At 37.9% G+C, this 21,408-nt stretch overlaps 1 protein-coding gene across 1 annotated transcript in view; it reads right to left on the bottom strand.

Annotated features, from left to right (window-relative positions):
- The window catches only part of LOC140244693 (serine/threonine-protein kinase PAK 1-like), a 76,315-nt gene that overhangs the window by 4,379 nt on the left and 50,528 nt on the right, over positions 1-21,408 (bottom strand). Inside the window, exons 2-11 of the mRNA XM_072324309.1 lie at positions 20,165-20,380; positions 18,159-18,247; positions 11,844-12,015; positions 8,614-8,666; positions 7,313-7,414; positions 6,723-6,888; positions 5,342-5,454; positions 3,700-3,837; positions 3,072-3,164; positions 2,232-2,331 (exon numbers count right to left, since the gene is read on the bottom strand). Of these exons, the coding sequence (XP_072180410.1) occupies positions 2,232-2,331; positions 3,072-3,164; positions 3,700-3,837; positions 5,342-5,454; positions 6,723-6,888; positions 7,313-7,414; positions 8,614-8,666; positions 11,844-12,015; positions 18,159-18,247; positions 20,165-20,369 (1,231 nt within the window). The 5' untranslated portion in view covers positions 20,370-20,380. The remainder of the gene's footprint in view (positions 1-2,231; positions 2,332-3,071; positions 3,165-3,699; positions 3,838-5,341; positions 5,455-6,722; positions 6,889-7,312; positions 7,415-8,613; positions 8,667-11,843; positions 12,016-18,158; positions 18,248-20,164; positions 20,381-21,408) is intronic.

Genomic DNA, 21,408 nt, shown 5'->3' with positions numbered 1-21,408 from the left:
GTGAGAAGAATGAAAGAATGCAGGGGTTAGTCTCCTGGGGTCTGTTTCACTTAAACTCTAAAATCAATTCTATGTAAGTTTAATTCAATTAATCTATTAAAGGAACAAGTTTATATCAAACAGTCCTCACAAGTTAGGAACTGTTTCACTATACTAAAGCCATTTGGGAACAATATCTTGCAACCACTTTTGCCACGTTTTAAAATACATTACACATCTTGAAGGTCTACATCTCCCTCCCAGCTAGATCTGATCTGAATCAGTCCCAACTTTGGATTCATTGATTGGCTTGATGATAGCTCCCAGATCTCTGATTCTTTCTTATACTCTCAATGCCATATTGTCAGCTGAGAACAAGAAGGGCACTATCACATTCGAAGATTTGAGTATGAATAAAACAGAAGCAATCAATTTTCATGACATAAAAAGTTTACTTAATCAAAAATGGGTATGGGTAGATTTACAAGCATCGTTGCAAAATAGTGTGTAAAATAGTGCCCTTGTGGTTTAGATTTGTAACATGTTAACCTTAATCCCACCGGGTTTTTTGAGGGACTTGAAACCCCCCCTTAAAGGGTGTGTACAGTTCTGGTCGAGGTGAGGATTTAGCTTTTAACGTTTTGCAAGATATTCAGAAACCACTCTATGAGATGTCAAAGAGCATGCCGTTCTAAGGGGTATCAAAAGTTTATTCGATGAAAATCGGTTTTGAAATAGCTGAGATATCCAAAAACAATGTGAAACAAAGAGATGATAATAAAGTTGTGGCATGGCGCCTTTTATTATTAGCACTTTTTTGGATATCTCGGCCATTTGAAAACCAATTTTCATCAAATAAACGTTGAATCCTTCTTAAAATTACATGTTCTTTTATATTTCATATGAGGCTTTTCATTATCTCACTTAGGAATGTTCAAAACATGAATCCCCACCTCAACCAGTACTGTACAGTCCCTTTAAGATCTCGGTCGTGGATAGCGCGATCCTCGTGAAAATTTGCACTAAGGTAGAGGACAATGTAATCTACAAGACTGTATAGTTAGATTCTTCAAATTTAAATTTATGTATTTTATATTAATTAATTTATGTTAATTTATGCAAAAATATTTTTTTTTTTTGCCTATAAATCAAAAAATAAAGCTCCAAGACACCTAATTTTTGGTGAACATATTCTTTTCAATATCCCCAACAATAATATTGAAGCAAAAATTCAGCTTCACAATTATTTCTTATGTATTTCATTGTTTATTGAATTTCTTATGTATTTCTCTGTTTTTTTACTTTTTGTTGTTTTTTTTTTCATCAAAATTTGTCGCAGAAACTTTTTAAAGCATAATCGGGCTAAAATAAATCATTATCAGCCATTGAAAGTAAAAATACATATTTCTATATGAATTAATTGCAAAAACACAATTTACATTGGATTTGTACACAAAATCATGTTTTTGAGCAATTTTTTGGTCGACAATTTTTTTTCAAAGGGGCGTGGCTTCAAAACGGTATGCCAAGAGCGACAAATTTGGTCTCAAAAGTTGCGCGATACTTGAAAGAAAAAAGTCATAAAATGTCGCGGCGAGAGCATCGCGCGTTGCGGAATAATCACGTGAAACGTCGAGGGGGGGGCGCCAAAATGGCAAAATGGCCCCCCTGATGGGAATAGGGTTAATGAAAATTAACATAGTTTAGAATTGACACCATAGTAGAGAAAATCAAGCTCTACAATATGATACCAGTAACTCAATACCCTCCAAAGCTGCAATAAAGCCCTTCTGGTTCTGAGCTGACGATATACACAATCATTTCTTTGGTTTGGGGCTGTATCTTCAATTATCATTTTTACTATTCATTGTGAGTGTTTCGTAAGGTAGAGTAAAAAAAGAACTCTTCCATTCGAGCCTTTTCTTATTCAGATGTAATTGTTATATCATTTTTACTATTTATTGCGAGTGTTTCGTAAGGTAGTTTATTTCATTTTGTTTATAAGGATGACAGGTTGCCTGGCAACACTGATGCTGGTAGTGACTCACTGAGTTTAACATTGCCCTCCATTCCAGGGAGGATGTTTTGCTTTTACTCTTGTTTTATTTTGTTTTGTTCTGTGTTTGAGGATGACAGGTTGCCTGACAACACTGACGCTGGTAGTGACTCATTCTAGGGAGGATTTTGTTTGGTTTGGTTTGGTTTTTTAGTTCATTGGTTGCCTGGCAACACCGATGCTGGCAGCGACTTACTCAGTTTAACGTTGCCTTCCATCCCAAGGAGGATGTTGTCACTCTTGATGTCTCGATGGATGACATGTCTTTGATGAAGGAACTGTAGGGCTTGAAGACACTGTGAGTAAAATGAATTCGAGAACAAAAGCGTTATCTTGAGAAGACCATTACTGCATACGCCATATATTTTAATAGCGAGTGTAAATTTTCATGAATCGGGAGTTCCTGACGATTTAACAAGTGGTTAAATTCACGATTGTGGTGGAGTACAGTACTGAACAGAGAAATTATGCCTACATGCACGTCACATTCATATCGGGATCAGAGTCACTATTTTCGTGTGTGTTTGAATTCATGAATAGCACCTGATTCAAGATATTCATGAAAATAAAAACCTTGGGAAATATTCCGCATATAAAGTAAACTACAATCTCTCTTTGGGACAGCATTAAAAAGACAAAACATAGTTATCAGAAGGGCTCAAATTCATCTTCTACTATCGGGAATTTTTTGCTTGCAATACATCAAAAAGGTTTACAAAGAAGCCTGTCTGGCTGATGCTGATGAGTTGTTTTGGAGTATTTTGTTTTGAGATCAAAAGTGTCAGATAAAAAAAAGCCAGTGTGCCCTACGTTTTATTTCTGAAGAGTCCTCCTGTTCAGTAGTGGTAGGTAGAATGCTGTGTGGTGATTGATCGTGCCCTAGCAATCATATTTACAAACAGCTGCATGCCATTCACCTAGCACAGAAGATCCATAATTATGACAATGTCGGAAGGAGCTACATCCTTGCCAGAGAAGTCAGAAGAGATATATTGGGGGGGGGGGGGGGGGGGGAGAAGTAACAAGGCAGACTCACCTCTCTACACACACTGGCTATTTGGCCTTCATCCATGCATGTTTCCGTGACTACGTCAGTTAGTGAGCCTCCTGCTAAGAATTCCATAACCACCTGCACAGAGATTCAATCAAAACTTGTTAATGATACAATTCCAGAAAAAAAAAGGAAAACTTAATGAGCATTCACACTACAGATAGAGAGAGAGAGAGGAAAAAAAAAAAATGATTAGGCAATCGATGCAATGAAAGAACTATTCAGACTTAATCTTGCGATGATTCATCAGCAAAAAAGCCTGTAGACTGAGGAAAGGTACATGCTTGCTAAATTTTCATTCGTACTTCATTGATGTTCCACAGGAATTTGTTATGGAGGCATATACAACCTTCAAGAACTATCTGATCTGAAAGAGGCCTAAACCTTTAGAGCTGTTGGCAGTCAACTCGCCACTTCTATACATCCTCTTATTAAGACCAGCTACACTGTAAACGATACAGTGCATACCATTGTGACTCACTTACCAAAGGTGAAAGGAAATGGGAACTAGATCAAGCTTTCAAAATAATGTCGCCCATAATCGCTTTAACCCTAAGAGAGTTGCCAGGACTTGAAAAATGGGGCATTAGAAAAAATGTCGAGAAATTTTTACCCAGAGTTCGTCTTGGACGAGATAGCTGTCCAGGTAGTTGACGATGTTGAGATGTTTGTTCTCACGCATGACGAGGATTTCATTGATAATCAGCTCCTTCTTCGGCTGCTGTTGCAGGTTCATTTGCTTGATGGCCACCTACAGACGGACAGACAGATGGACAGACAGACGGATAGACAGACAGAGAGACAGACAGATCAATAAACAGACATCACAGCAGACAGACAGATAGATATTCAAACAAACAGGCCAGACAAGAAAGACAGACAGATGAAAGGACAAAAAAAAAAAAAAAAAAGATTGACAGGACAGAAAGGCAGACAAGTAGACACAAAAATAGACAGACAATACACAGGAGAGACAGACAGACAGACAGATGGATGGATAACGGGACAGAGATACGGAAACACACACAAAAAACCAAACAAACAGTACAGACAGACAGATAGACAGACATCAAACAAAAGACAGATAAATAAGACAGACAAACAGATACAGAGGCAGACAATTAGACATAAAGTTTAGGCAGGAAGACAGATAGAAATAAGTCAAAACAGGCAGACAGACAATCAGAGGAACAAAACAAGACAAAAAACAGACAGACAGACAAATGGAAAAAAAAAACCCAGGAAGGATAGACAGGATAGAGAAACAGATGAACACACACAGAGGCAAAAGACAATCACACAAACAAACATACACACAAAAACAAATACATACATAGGGAGAAGGAGAGCATGACAGGAGAATGAGATAAGAAGTGGGACACATAAAAAAAGAAAAGAGCGAAGATACTGAGTAAGCAAGGCAAATATCATCACTCTATCACTTGTGTACCAATCACAGCATTCAACCTTAGATGAAAGACCGGTAGAACACTTGAAAAGATAAACCAAATAGAAAAAAAAAATACAAATCATAAATAAAAAGCCCTGTAAAGTCAGTCAGAAAACTACCACCCACCCCCAACTTCTGATTTTCTAGCGAAAAGGGGTATCCTTTCATAGTGGCTCAATGCGGTAAATAAATCCCAAAAATTGCTGAAATATGGGTCTCTCTACATTGCCCTGAAATATCTATGATAAGGGGTACTTTTCAAATCGTTCCCAAACAATCCTGAAATAGGATACAGAAAGGGTTAGTTTCAAATCCCTGAAAAACTCCGGGATAGTGGGGCTTCTTCGTGTTTGCCCCAAGTCTTCCAGATGTGCTTTACTGTGCATGTTTAGTTGCAAAGCTGGCCTTCTTTTCGCAGGATATTTTACCTCAATGCACTGCCATACATCACGCTACTTTGCTAATTTTCCTTCTAGAAACCTATGATGGGAGGTACACTGTAACTTTGCTGGCTTCCCATCCAAAAAGCCCATGATAAGGGGTCAAAATCCTAACCAAGATAAGAAAGGTAAAAGTGGGACACATAAGATGTAAAGGAAAAGGGAGATATTGAGTAAACAAGGTAATAATATCATCAACTTCCCTTCCAAAAGCCCGAGATAAGGGGTCAAAATCCTAACCAATTTCCATTCTTAAAGGGGGTATCTGTAAGAATCTGGAACAAGTATATGGTTAACCTCCTGGGGGTGGGGAAAGCTATCATAAAGAAAAAAAAAAAGTGATGGTCAAATAGTCGTGTCCATACCTCTTGTCCTGTTGCAACCTCAATCGCTGTGTACACAACGCCTGACGCTCCCTGTCCAATCTTCTCAAACTTGCTGTACTTCTTCTTGGGGTCACCTACACTCACAATGGAACCTACATCAAACAGCAAGATACAAAAACAAAACAAAACATAGAAGCATATTTAATAGAAGCATATTATCTTACATTGTGTCTCAGCAAATATCAAGGTAGACTCACACAAATTAAGCATATTTTAATCTTTCTCTCTCTCTGTCCCTCTCTTTTTCTGTCTCTGAAATAATGGCTAAATATATTTTCAAGATTCAAGAGTATGCAGTGTTTGATTAAAATAGAGAAATTTGCCCTCTCCGCTGGCATACACAATACAAATTTTATGATACAAAACGACAATACACAGTTAGCAATACATGAATCCGCATACGACTTCTTGAACAGTTTATCCTGTGGGGTTCCCCCCAAACCCATCACACAAGCTTTAAAAGGACAAGTTCACCTTCATATACATACATTGCCTGAATGCTGCAATATTAGAAGTACACTTAAGTGACAGTTTGAGGAAAATAGGACAATCTCTTCAGAAGATATGAATTTCTAACGTTTCTGTGCAGTCACTGCTGGATGAGAAGACTATTAAAGATGTCACATGCACAGAACAATAACACTTTGTAAGGAAAATCTAAAGAGAATTTTACAAAATCTTCACACATTCCCTTGACATGTCACTGACGAATGTTAAGGGTAATATTATTCCCCCCTGCCTTCTGAAAGATGCAAGTCAAGTGCTCTTTAATCATGTGATATACAAAGTGAAAATATGTTGAATTTTCTTTATGTCATTCTACACATGTGACATCACATGATGTAGTAGTCTTCTCATCCAGTGACGGCAGCACTGCAACTTCAAAATTCATAACTTTTGAATGGATTGTCTGATTTTCCTCCAACTTTTATGCATTCTATCAATATTGCTGCATTCTCTCAATTCACATACATGTACCAGTATGAAGGTGAACTTGTCCTCTACCATATTTCAAACATGGACAGATCACTGCACTTCTAACATCTCAAAATCTGCAGCTCTCAGTTACCTAGCATTACACACACAATCTATATGCCTGCAACTAAAACTTCTAGAACTTTCCATAAGAACTAAATCTGCAGCTCTCAGTTCCCCAGCATTACACACACAACCCATATGCCCACAACTAAACCTTCTAGAACTTTCCGTAAGAATATTATGCCAAAGTATAGTCTCTCATATTTCCTGTTGACTTGCCATTGTGGGCATAAAAGAAAAGAGAAAGCAAGAGGGAGAGAGAGAAAAAAAAACCCCAAGACAGACAAACAGACAGACAGACTGACAGAGAAGTGTAACTCACGCAATCTCTCAAGAATCTCTTCATCCGACATCTTCTTCTTGTTCTTCTTGTCCCTCCTTTCTGCTGCCTGTGTGTTGGCATTGGTGGCGTTGGTAGTGTTGGTCTGGGGCGGGGTCGGGCTTGGAGGGGGCGGTTCCTGGGGTGCGGCTTCTATTCTTGAGTAATACTGTTACAACCAAGTGAAAGAAACAAATCATTGGCTCATGAATTGAGGAATACTACAGTGTAGCTGTAGCTAGTTATACCATTCAGAGTAGTTTTCTCTCACTAGTATCTTAAAGTACCTAAATGTTATCAGAAGACCAATATTTGAGAGAGAGAATACCAAGCACCTGTATGTTAATTTAACCCGTTCCATATGGGAACCTGGTGGCCTGTGTACTATAAAGTCTATGAGCATTTCAGAATTCAGTATGAAATGGGTTAAACCACTACAGATATTGATGTGATAATTGGAGGGTTTAGTCAAAGTGAACTCCAACTGCTTTGGTTATTACCTATTTTTGATTTCTATAATTGCTCTTTTACTCTTACATATAACTTGAAAATGTGATACGCATCTCACGGTAGACATAGAAACCAAAGCTCACCCTTGATTGTGAATGGGCGGGGCGGGGTGCTATTGCGGGAGGTGGGGCATCGTCATCTTCATCGTCATAATCGTCATCTGGTTTAGGTACTGCAGCTGGTTTCTATGGAAACAATGTATTAAATCAGCCAATATAGCATCAGTGTATTCATCATCAAATATTTGTTGTTGTTGTTGTTAAAAAGGTAATTCTGAACTTGACAAAAGTTAGTCTGAAAAGGAAGACTAAAACTTTTCAAGCACTAGAGAAAATTTGATCAAAATCGGATGAAAATTAGAGAAGTGGTAATTCTTGAAGAGTTCATGAATTTGCAATTATGAGTTTGCAATTATGAGTTGATGACATCATCGCCTCATAACTTGCAATATAATTATTGAATAAAATCTTGAAATTTTGATTTATTTTGTTTGAATGCAATGACATCCTAGGATCAAATCCTGATACATCAATTGCTCATTATTTTGAAGTTATTCAATCAGGTATAAGACTATGTTTTACACTTTTATAGCAGAAGATTTGAATTTTCTTCCTTTTATCTTTTCTTTTTCTTTTTTGACAATCAATGAAAAATTGAAAGGTGATGACATTAGCAGCTCACAAATTTGCATATAAATCGTATCAACTGTTTGTAAACTATTTTGCAAAAATTACAGAATCTTTACAATTTCCTAACTTCCTTAGTTTTGATCTGATTTTGATCAAATTTTCACCATCACACTTGTTGAAATTGTTCTCTCGTTTCAGACTTACTTTGATAATGGGTTTGGAATTTCCATTTAAGAAAAGAAAAAAAAAAATGGCTTCTAAATTGTTATTACGAATGTGGATGACATGGTTGAAAGACGAAGAGGATGAGGGAGGAGAGACAAAGATGTACAGTGTACCACTTTCTTTTTCACTATTAATCACATATCACTGGTAAGTCATTTCTTCAAAAGATCGGAAAAGATTCTTCCCAATCAATTGTAGCCCAATTCATATTTGATATTGAGCCTAATGTTTTGCAATGAAAATCTCAAATTATACACATCCTTGCTATAATTACAACATGACAATATCTCCAGCAAAATTCCCTTGAGAGTCGACAGATAAATAGAAATATGAAATGAAATTTAATGAAATTCATTAACCCTCCAATAACATGGATAAACAAACTTTAAATAGTAAACTTAGGTTGAAGAACATTACACTTGGTAAAAAGAGAACCAGCAATAGCAAGCCGGCTAGTTGAGGCCAGTCCTTTTAACAATACAATTATATTACACATTTGAAATATTTACAGTTATAGCATTTTGTCTTACCGGTGTGATGACTGCTTGGTTTTCAAACGAGTCTTCAAACGGAACTTTATTACCTGCAGAAAGTAACATTTGCAGAAAGTGGGGAAAAATGTACATTAATTGCACATATCAGAAAAATTCGCAAAAGGAAAATCTTATCGACAGCACACTCAAACAAATGGGTTTAATATAGAACAAATTAGTAAACATATGAAAATAAAAGAAAGCACTGAATGTCACCAATTAGGACAAAACTCAGAGAAGATATTTAAACTTATCAAACTGGCCAGCCAACTGACTTGGGTATGTATTTTACGCAGCACACAGAATCTAAAAGTGGACTATCTCATGTAGCATGTAGGCAAGAGAGAGTAAACTCAGTCTCTCCCACCACTGAAATCACCTAAATGTGCATGACACATGTGGCATTTGAACAAATGAAGTCGCTCCCACACATACGGTCCAAATCTTGACGTATCATGTACGAAAAATTTTCGATAGCAAACGCTTGGGGGCAAAGGGTTGGCTATGAACAGAAGAGTAAGGGAAACAGAGGAAGCCACACAAGATTGTGTCGCCAGAAAGCTTGACTGCTAAATGAATTTTAAACCAAAATCTGAACAGAATCCTACATGGCCTGATGACAGATTTAATTGGAGACTGTCTGTAAAACCATTGTCTTGCAATGCCTGTCTCTTATCGGACGACATTTCCGAAGCTTGCAAATTACACATTTGGCTGGGAAATGATAAAATCCTGGCCATTTTCTGTCGTCATGGCGGCAGATTGTTTCCTGCAAGTCGATTCCAGCTTGGCACATAGTGTTTTCATTCTAGGTTAGATACAGCATGTACAACTCAAAGGGGGAGGACATCATAACATTTTGAGAGCTGGAAAATATCAGGGGCTAGAACCATGTGCATTAATCTCAAGTTTTAAAACCAGTACAGCGGGTACCTACATGTACCACAAATAAACTGGTTGAATATTTGGTATATATTTGGAATATTTTGCAGCATAAATATCTTTGTCTCTTCTCTCTTTCACTCAACTTTAAAGAGTGCAAAAACTATTAATGAAACAGCATATCGGGGAGATCAAGATATGTACCTGATGCGCTACTCTGTGAAATCCTAAACAAGCAATTCTCACTAAACTTGGTCAAGGAGAGATGTGAAGCATCAGAAGAGTGATGAGATATGATTCTCATGTTTGAGCTGTGATCCCTAGCAAGATTTCAAGCTATTTGATTCTCTCTACAAGTGTACTGTCATGATATTTTCAGATTAAGTAGACTTTCAGGTAGGCATCTGCATGGTGCACCAAGAACGATAAAACCTCAACATGCTAATCTACAGCCTCAATTCAATTCAATTCAATTCAGACCCTCTAGGGTTTTTGTAAATGTGTTAAATGGCCAGAATTAACCAAGACATAACCCGTCAATGCTACATGTAAAATAGGGTATGCTCAGTTGAGGACAAGCTGAGTTTGCAATAAAAACAAGTTTCTCATAGACACCTGCCGGAGTATACTCAGGACTAGTCTTAGAATGGGTCAAGTATAGAGTACAAGAATAAACCAAAAACATCGAGTACCAGAAAGACTTTTGTGTTTTTGGTGCTGCATTATTTTACCATAACTCATACTATTCATTGTTCCTGGTTTCATGAGGTACAAATTGTACAGTAATGAAAATGCCCTTCATTATTGCACTCTGTCATTGAGATAAAAGTGTTTGTTTCAGCTGCAGATTAAAAAAAAAAAAATTGTTTAATCATTACAATATGTTACTTGATTGAAGTTCCTGCTTTTCTCTATCATATCATCATACTTCTGTAAATGTCCTCCTGACTTTTGCATGCAAAATGAATTCAAACATTTCTGACTAATTTTTATCCAATACAGGATACAAGAAGAAATTAAGAGGTTCGAATTCAATAATGGTAAGATGCTAATTTCTGCAGAAAAAATATTCCAGCTGAATTTGACAAGTAAATAGAGTCAAAGTAAGGCTAACTATGCAGTACTACAATTATGCCACTGAGTTTCTCAAAAATATGCCCTTGAGACACGATTATGTCATTCCAAGCCTTTGAAAAGATTACGGGGCAATCCGGGGCAAGGAAGGGAGATAAGCCCAAACATTGTTTTTCTTTGTTGTCATAATTCATTAAAACTAACTGATAGGAGATTCCTTGTTTGTATAGTTCTAACAAAATAAACTAGTAGTCTGTAGTTTGTACGCGATGGCACTCAACATACCAAGACGTGAAAAAATTTGTGTTTATAGTTCCCGCCCTCAGACTGGGGACACATTCTATTAGTTGGGTTTTTGTGACTATGTGTAAATGAGCGATAAAGGAGAATTTTTGGAGATACTCTAATGTTTTGCAATTCCATTCATGCTTTATTAGCTCTGATATGGGAAATCTGTTAAAAGTGGCAACACTTTTTGAGGCAGCGTAATAACTGTAGTACTCAAAATCATAAAGTTGTATTCATCATTATGAATATATCTGAGACAAAACTTGTCAATACCCCATTCTTAAATACAGTGTACTCCTGCTATAATGAACACAATTATAATGAAATTCTGATAACAATAGAAGTAAAACTTCATGCCGCAACATTATCCCCTTAAGGTCTTTTATTGTATATGTTCGGTTATAACGAAACTTCACTATAACAAAAGAAAACTGCTGGTACCGAAGATTTCATTATAACATGAGTCCACTGTACACCAGTACACCAACTCAAATTTGTAAAGTTTGTTAAACATGAGAGAGTGATCTTTTCTCTGCCAAATGCCAAAAAGTTTGGAGCTTAAAACAAAGCGGAAATCAAGATACTATCGCTCTTTGTCCTTTTTTTCCCCCCGGACCATAACTTTCTCATTGATACTTCTGCACAGCATGCATGAGTAATCTTCAAATCATACTTTCCTCTGTTTTCAATGACTCTGTACCTTCTAACTCTTTCTGATTTTGATCACTTTTTGAATGAGTTAGGATGGTCCAATTTTAGCAAGTTATTCAAATAATTTCTAAGCTTTAATAGAGCTTACTCTTTAGTTAATCATGTAGAAATGAGGAAATTTATTTGGCATATTTTTTGTGGGTTTTGAGCTGGGTGGTCACATATAGGCTTGATAGAGGTCAGACTGGCTCAGGCGTAAGGTTGAACTTGCACCAACCGCAAATGTACCCTCTCCAACCTCGACAACCACCCGCAAGTGCGACGACACTCACCCGAACTTAACATAACCTTGTGCTGCGTCATGAATTTGTCGTTGCCGGACTGCGTCATTTGCGAGTCGTCGTAGAACTTGAGGGCGTCGAGAACGGCCTGCGGGTTGTTCTGCTGCTCCATCTTGGAGATCTGTGAGGTGGAGAGCAGCTTGGCCCAGTGCTCGGGCATGCCCTGTTTTGAAGAGGGGTAGGAAAGATGAAGTCAAACATGGAATGAGATGGCTGAGCTAATATCTTGATAACTACACTTTGTACATACACTGGGGAAGAGATGAGAGGAATAGATTTCACGACTTGCTGACTGTTCTGTATGATGAAGGTCAAATGGATGGAAATGCACTTGAGAATATCAAAGTGGAGTTTCTAAAAAGTAATTGTCACTTTCAAGATATCCAGGAACAATGTCCCAGTGCTCTTAACAAATAGTTCTGAGAAGGTTTCTTCAAACATCTTCCCACACAAAAGATGAGGTGTGGTGGGAGTGTGGTGCATCCCATCATCCAACGATTTCTCTTTTTTGAAGCACTGAACAATGATTTTTACAGATTTTTTGTTTTGTTTTGCTTTGTTTTTTAACTTTATGTCTACTTGACGCCTCAGACACTATTATGTAGTACTAACCAATTAAGCAGCTCAGACTTCCGATGCTGTAAACATTGTTTTAACAGTGTCTTGGATTGATGAATTAACCAAATTACATCTGGAATCTTACTGCAATCTGCCATCACAACAATTACTGAACAAAATCACGGCCAAGCAATCAGGGTGTGGCTTCAATCTATGTGTATTTCGTGGAAGTTGCAGCATTAGTTAAAACAGTATTATGTTTCAGGGGTACACTTAGTATTGTCCATAAAACATGCATCTTTGTTTTTCCCACAAGGCAGACACTACATACACTCGTATTTCGTGTCACAGATTCTTGTAGGTAGGTACAAGGTGTGTGAGGGTTTTTATTTTGACTTTTATGTTGACATTATCTTGCAATGCATAAATTTTTCTAACAGTTGTTACTTCAACTTCACATTTCCACTATTAATTCTCTACAATCAGAAATTCATAACATTTCTGTTCAATGGCATAAAATCATCTAGATTTGTTACAAATATTGACATTCATACTGTAGCAGTGTGCCTGTGATTATTATATTTCATGTATATCACATTAATTTACTTTTGAAGTTTTTATTCTTGGGTACATACAATGGAACATGGCAAATTAAAATATGAGTGATATCTTGAATTCATGAAGAGGTGTAGGCCTATATGTGTATGTGCTGCAAATCTTACCTACAGTACCAACAAGGTATTGAAGGTTGTTGTTGATAAACTATACTGATGAGGCTAACACATATGAGTTACACTGCATAGATTTAAAAGAATTATCTTCTAGAATACCATGTTCTCTACTTTAAATGCCATGAATTTTTATCCTACAATAAATACACAGCATATTGTATGGTGGTTCAACCTAACGATGGTACATATGCATAATGTAAAATGCCCAAATTAATTCTGGCAAAAGTCAACTATGTATGCAGATGTGGGTATTGTGGCTTTGCCAAGAAATGGACCCCCAAGAGATTAGCAGGAGTCCACGTACAGAATCAGGAAGTCACATTACAGAAAATGTGCTACGTTGAGTGGAAGGAGTATAGGCTGCATGAGAGATGTACATGATGTTATGCTGCACAGAAGGCACACATAAATTTCAATGGCACAGTACAGTAGGGCATTGTGTCTAGGGCCTGAAGGATGAAGGGGGGAGGGGAAAAGATTTGCTTGATTGATTGCGGATGTGCAGGAATGACTGTCGCTTGTTCAAGATGGAACATTTCCCCTTGTTCTGGGGATGATTCCCCTCCTCTAACCCCCCCCCCCCCCCCACAACAACAACCACCCAACATCCCCCTTCCCCCTCTCTCTGCAAGTGCATTCATGTACATAATGGCCTAGGATGAGTCACCCTCACTGCTAGGTTGGATACACACAGTACTGTGTAGTGACTCACGTCAAATGTTCAACAAGACTTACAGTCTGCACACACACACACACACACACACACACACACACACACACACTTTCTTCTCTCTCACTCTCTCCCTCACTCTCACACACAGACACACACACAAAATCTTACACAATGAAATAGATGCATCCCTCCCTACTGTACAAAAGGCAGTTTGTATAGGCTTCTCTATAGCAGGGCTACCCTCTTTCTGGTTGGCAAGCAAAATTACATTTGGCAGACACTGACAAAACGGCGATTCCCCCGTGCATTTTTGCCCACTGCATCCATTAGACACAACTTGAATCGTTTGTGTGGAGTTTGCATCCCTCACATTTCAATAAAGCTGTATATCAACGGAATGGAAATCAGCCCTGCATTAGTGTATTGTGAGAGTAATTTCAATTACCCACAAAAAAAAAAAAAACCACCAACAACAATATGCCCATTATATTGCTTTCTGCCAAGTGAGAGCAAGAATGGCATTAATGCTCTCCAGGATTACGTACTGAACTGACATTATGTTCTTGTCTGCTGTTTGAGTATGTTGCCAGTTTTGTGCCCCTTGAATGTTTTTGATGTACAGCTGTAGAGAACTTTCATATTTGTATCTTACGTTCTTCTGGCACTAACACACTCAAACAAATCTCACAAACAATTTTTGATTGTTCTACACTTGTGGCAGACTATACAGCCAAATCAAAGTAATAAAATATGAACTGCTTCAAAAAGCAAGATTTTTGCTGGTAAGCTTATCATACATGTATTATGTTTTATTTCTGTCTTTGATATCATCAACGAAAGTTCTATGAAAAATGATCATCTTGTAAATTATTCTATACCACTAGAGTGTGAGTTTAAGGTTTTGTGGACTTTGCCATTTCAAATGTAACATTTTGTTGGATTTTTTATTAGATTCATAACTATTATATCCTCTGTATCATAAAATATTAACTTTTAAAGGCAAAAAATATCATATGCAGCATACATGTGTATGTTTGTGCATGTATACTGGTGTGTAGAATAGGAGTGTATGAATGTGTAATGTGAAGAAAATTGTGTGAAGACTTAAATAACGTATATGTAGGACCTACAGAGTAATGTGAGACTTGCGAGGTAATGATAATCTGCATATGAGGTTATTAAATGTAAAGGTTCTGTTTTAATATTAGGATCAAAACATGGAATTTAGAATTCTCCCTATCACATAAAAATGTAAAAATTCAAACAGCAGCAGCACTACTGTAAGTTCCATAGTAATGTGTTGACAGTGCTGTGCTGGTGCTGAGTGCGAACTCTAATTGGTTGTACATTATGTACATGATAAAGCTTCAAACACTACCTCTAATCTATTTCCAAAGTACCATTGATCATAATTTTGAAGATTTCTTCACCAGTTGTTACATGTTGGGAAAAGGAATGCTTTCGCTCCGAAAGTATATGTCTATTATGAGGAAATAAAGTTTTAGTCATGATAAAAGGAGAAACATTAGCTGTGATTTATGCACCTTAGTACAGAGTGCATGCAGCACAGTAACTCTGTGTTACCAGAAGTGCACAAGTAAAACACTGAAAGTGTGTCCCCATGTGACCTCCACAATGATATGTTGCGTGTGTATCATAAAGATCACCTCATTCATTTCGTACAAAGCGTACAGCCAGTGTACGGACCAAACAGCTAGCAACAAAATTTTAATAATATTCATATATGAAAGAGAAAATTCCATATTTTTCTTCTTCTAGCTTTTAATGTGATAAAACCTCTACTATTACCTCTGTTTGATTTTTACTCCAAGATATGGTCAACTATAACATGGTGGGTAATTGCGCTTTAAGCTGGGGTAGTTAAACATCCTAAATAAAACAATGGTCAATTTCTTCTGCCTTGACCCCAGGCTATTTGACTGAAACAAGAGCAAAGTGAGAAAAAAAAAGGACCATATAGGCATATCAAGTTCCTTATAAGGCAACCTCTCTCGTTTTAAGTGGCTCTATTTCCGCCTCGGCCTGGTGGTTTTACCGACAAATATGGTCGATGACAAACGTACACTCATAACGCGATGGGGCTGCCATTCATAAAACTGCTACGTAAAGCAAAAGCGGGCAGGGTTCGGCCAGTTCACGAGGAGTTTTGGTTTCACAAGCTTGAAGTCCAAAGCAAGAATGACATGTATAGGTACGTCTACCACAAGAAATCCCAGTTCACTGAAAGGGTGCTATACAAGGTTTGGCTTGGACTGTGACACTACGTACCTCCAGCTTCTGAATTCCTACTGCTCTAAGAAATATAATCTCAACTAATTGCCTTCACTAACCATACGGTAGAAAACATATTGGTATTCATTGTGCATATCAAAGTGTATGCAGCACAGGGCAATTTGTCAATCAGTTGTAATAAAAACACCTTGATGGCAGAATTTCATGAATTTGAATAATTACGCAGTACCCGCTGCATGCTATAAGGATTAGAACCAAAACTTGTGCTCGGTGGTATTTAATAGTGGGGATGGACTGACGCCTGTCCGGTGATCAGGAGGTCGTAGGATCGAATCCTGCTCGAGTGCGTACGCTCATTATTATTTCTTTTTTATCATGGCTACTACTAAAACACTGATCAATTCAGTGCTTATTTACATCGATGTAGGGCAATTTGTTAATCAGTTATAACATGTTGCTTTGTGCTGAAGGACATATCAAACTTTAACCTTAATTCTTTTAAGAATAAAGAACATGGCACTTACAATATATTAGCAGAAATTTCATCATAACTGAGAAAGATGACTGATCAGTTTTCACACTTTCCAATGACAAAAGCCCTTTCACGTTATGAAATAATATTAAACTAAACAGAAAAATGTGGGGTAGGTCTGTTTTTTAATCATCACCTATAAAATTCACGCCAAAGCACAGAAAAAGTAGGTTATTAGGTGGGCATGAATTTTTAAGTTTATCTCAGTGTTGGTAATTGTTGCCAAGTCCCAGCACAACATTTTAACCACAAGTCTTCATCAATCTTCTAAATTTAGGCCTCACTCCCACGTTAGCTTCCCCTCCCAGAGACGTCACTACGTTGCGGGGGAGAAACTCTAATCACCTCACAGGTAGCTATGGCAACCAGTAAATCACCCTCATGATGATAGGGAACGCATCTCTGATCACCTAGGCATAGTGTTATCATTGGGCAAGTTGGTTGTCAGCAAGGGAGGAACAAAATTATTGAGATTTCCTTTTCAGGCATTCACTTTTAGTGCTGAAGCACTCATTTTTTAGACTTATCAGCAAGAGTCAGAAAGTTCTTTTCCCTCTCATATTCTCAAACTACAGTTTTCAAAAAGATAAAGAGGCAATATTCATTTTGAACTTGAGCCACACCCATGAAGGTGATATTTCTAAAGTACATATTTGCACATTAATACATTTCTAATTTGCACAATCTATAGGAAATACATCAAAGTTCTATCAGAAACAAGCGTATTCTTTTCTTTCATTCTTGTTCTACTAAAAATGTATTTTGTCCGCTTTCTTTATCTACTTTGTATCTCCTTATCATTCTCCTAGCATAAAAATATACCTCAAAGGCGTATCCGGGCAATTACCCCCAGAGGGTAATTACCCTCCAGCTAAATACTGGTTAGTAGTAAGGTTAAAGATAGGATTAGGGTTAGGGTTAGGTTTAGGGTTAGGAGTTTTTTAGGGTTAGGATTAGGTTCAGGATTAGGATTAGGGCCAGGGGAAAGGTCCGGGGGGATTGCCCAGGGGGTAATTGCCCTAGACCCCTCAAAGAAACAGCTAGATATGAAGGGCAATAAAACCCTAACCCCAGTAATATGCATCACTGCCATTTTCTCTTTTTTTTTTAAAGTATTTTCAGAAACCTTGCTAAGTGTACATGTTTGATGCCTCTATAGAAGAGTGGTTGTTCTGTAATTATCAATACCATGATTATCATTATCATTATTATCATAATTACTATTATCATTCTCATTCTTATTATTATCAACATCACTTCTAACATCATCATCATTATTCATTATTCTCATTATTATGATTCGCTGTAGTAGATGTTGCAGCATCAGTAGCAGTAGTGTTGTAGTACCTATCATTATCCTTATTCACAGCATTGCAAAAATACTGCTCCTACTTGTCCCGAGGTAACTTTACCTTTCCCTGGATAAGTCGGCTAGTGGGTTTATAGCACTCTGCAAGGGTCATATCAATTGCTAGAAGTGCCATAAACAGTTCAACAGACTGGCAAAAGTTATCAACTCATGATCAAAATGAAATGCTGCACTGGGAATTTCCTCTTACCGTGAATTCTCCTGTGACATTGTCGAAACCGACGTGGACCGTGTGCTCAAACTTGGTAGGTAGAGAAATTTCTGGTCGCGTCCTCTGTCCTAATGTGGGAAAAATGGGGAGGGGTGGTGAAGCGAGGAATGGAAATGATGTAAATTCATTAATATGTATGTATAACAAGACCTTGTATCTGAAATTTTGGTGAAAATGACTTTTTTAGATTAATGGTCAAATAATGGGTTAAGTGATGTCCTAGCTGAATCCCAACTGTCCTTTAATACTCCAAAAATGAAGCCACCAAAACATGTCAAAGGAAAGGCTGTCCAATTCCCTATAGTGCTTTGGCCGCCATGTTTTTTGGATCTCCTGAACATTTGACTTTTTGTAGTTACGCGGTCTTGTCACTGGGGATATACTATGTATTATTTGTATGTGAGATACATCTACACTCACCAACCTATCGTCATAAGAATTATGATGTTCACAGTTAATGTTTTTTCTGCAGTATTCTGTATTCAGAAAAAACTGAAGAAGACAGAGAATGAAAAAAGTGGATGTATGTCACAATGGCAAATTCTATATGAAACTCAACACGATATTGGATAAATCTGCCATACATGTCTACCAAGCACACAATAATCCTACTTGCTCAGCCAAGTTTAGTTTGTAACTCATCATAATACACATGCACAAAATATCTTTAATACCATGAAAAACCCACAAAAAAAATGTGACATCACAGAATCACCAATTTCACCCAAAGCATCCATAGTAGCCCTAAACTCTTGGTTCTATCACAACTAGCTGTTGCTCCTGCTTGCAATTTACCTGTGTGCACATGCACAAAATTATCTGTAGTACAGCTGTACATGTATGTTTTCATAGTGAGCCAACCTGCAAAATGTTTTTTACATTGATCATTTGTTACACAAGTCAGTACTGAAACTAAACCAAAATGAAATAGGAGATTCCAATGAATTTGCATCATATACAACTGACATGACAAATACTAGGCAGCTTCAAATCTGCGATGCTAAACTTATGATGCTATTAAACTCCTACGACACACCTTTTAGGCAAAACACGTTGTTCTACGTATGCATGAAACAGCTGATCCTAATCAATCTGCATGTCAGCTAAGTAGTTTCTGGTTTTGTTTTATTCATGTCTTCATTTTAGGGCATTCAAAGATTTGTCACCAATGCCGCTTTGGTCACGTACATGTAGACTGCATATTCTGTTCTGGCGTTCCATTATACCATCTGCTTACTGTATGATGCAACAGCCTGACTTGCCAAAATGTGACGTCAAAATCAAAACTATTTCACTTGCTATTCTATTCATGCATAGGCTGCATCTTTGCGAAATCTATGCAACACGACACGGGGAGAGAAGAGAACAGACAAGAACGCAACCTGGGAGGAGGTGCTGCATCATCCCACTACACTGCAAAAAGTCTGGTGTTAAATATGAAACACCGAGCTGGTGTTAAATTTCTGGTGCTCATTTGTGGTGTTAGATTATTAACACCTCTGGGTGTCACTTCAAAATATAAAATTGTTTGTTGAATAGTTTCTAAGTTACTGTTCTTCTCATTGATTTTGAACTTCAACAAGACAATCAAGAATTTTCCTAATAAAAGTCCTTGAAATTTGAAAAGAAGGTGTGAACACATTAACACCACAGAAACACCACTTGATGTGGTCTATTATTGAAGCTTGGCGGGTGTTATACCATTGGCATTAACACCAGCGATATCAAATCAACACCTTGTGGTGTCATTGTTGAATAAACACCAGCGCAGTGTCAAAAATATCACCAGCTGCAGTGTCAAATTAACACCATGAAGTGCCAGGTGAACACTTTTCAACACCATCTGGTCTTCTATTTACGGTTGATTGGAGTTAGATTTAACACCCATGGTGTTAAATCTAACACCGATGTTCTTACAGTATAGCATCACAAATCTAAAGCTGCCTTTTATTTTCAAGAAGGGAACATTTCGCAGATCGACGTACCTTTCTCGTCATTCTTCTTGCCCGTGAGGATGTTCTTCATCCACTTCGTTCCCTTCTTCTGCTCCTCCGGGGGCGTGTTCGGGAGGGGTTTTGAGGCGGGGTTCATACTATCGTAGCGGTTCTCACGGTCTTTGCTGCTGGAAAATCGTACTGGTGGTGCGGGGGGACTTTCTGTGTTACTCTGGGAGTCGGACCAAGAGCTCATCTTCGGTGGACCTGTGACGAGAATAGGAAGAATAATAAATGAGAATTAATCTTCATTTAAGTGGTTGAGGTGTTTTGATTTGTTCTTGCTGTTTTTTTCTTTTGCTTTTATATGTTTGTCATAGTTGTTCCAGTGCTGTTTGTGTTGTACAGTGTGTAGATGGGTTTCTCTTTGAATGTGCAAATTCACTTGTGAGAGGTATTCCTTCAATGGAATACAATTACTCCAACAGAGTATCGATTAAAGGTATCATCATTCATGTGACTTTATTGCATACTCCTACTTAACTGTACACACACACACGCACATACAGACTTACACACAGACATGCACACATCATATATAATCTACACACCAGCAATAACTTCCCCCACACATCTTCAGCGATGTGTGACTCGTTGCGACGCAAGAGACTCCAGGTCCCAAGCGATACGATGGCACACCGCACTTTTCAGCGTGATCACCATAGCGATGCCAGAAGTTCACACCCTTCAATGGCCCACCATTATTCACTTACCATGATGGTGATGATGATGATGGTGGTGATACATGATGGACAGCAAGGTCAAAGGTCATTCACACACACACTCGCACCTAGAATTTGGACCGCAGAGAGAACCGCTTTGGCAACTGCTGGCACTACGGAGTTACGTACACTGAAAAATTCTATCTATAGTAGCACATAGACTATACAAGTAATTAGACGCTCATTCCTTTCCACTTCAAACGTCGCAAGCGTCAAGCTCTGCCCTGACTGGCTAGGATCCTGCTCCGAAGACGAGTTTGTTTTGTTTTGCGGTGATAGCCGGTCAATGCGTTCTAGGGTATACACACGGCCTCCTTCCTATATCAACAAAGTACTTTCAAATGCGGTACTTCCTGGTTTAACTTCCATATAAGGACAGCGTGTGTAATTCCTGGCTTGCAGTATACCTCACTGTCCATATACATGTACAGTAACAGTATCCATATTCAATATCACATCATTCAGTGCAATATTGCATCTATGGAACAGTTGAAGGAGCAAATTGCGAATTCT

The sequence above is a fragment of the Diadema setosum genome, chromosome 21 (genome assembly GCF_964275005.1).
Source record: "Diadema setosum chromosome 21, eeDiaSeto1, whole genome shotgun sequence".
Taxonomy (NCBI): Eukaryota; Metazoa; Echinodermata; class Echinoidea; order Diadematoida; family Diadematidae; genus Diadema; species Diadema setosum.
Note: the sequence above shows the minus strand (reverse complement) of the source record. Positions and strands in the feature narration are given on the sequence as shown.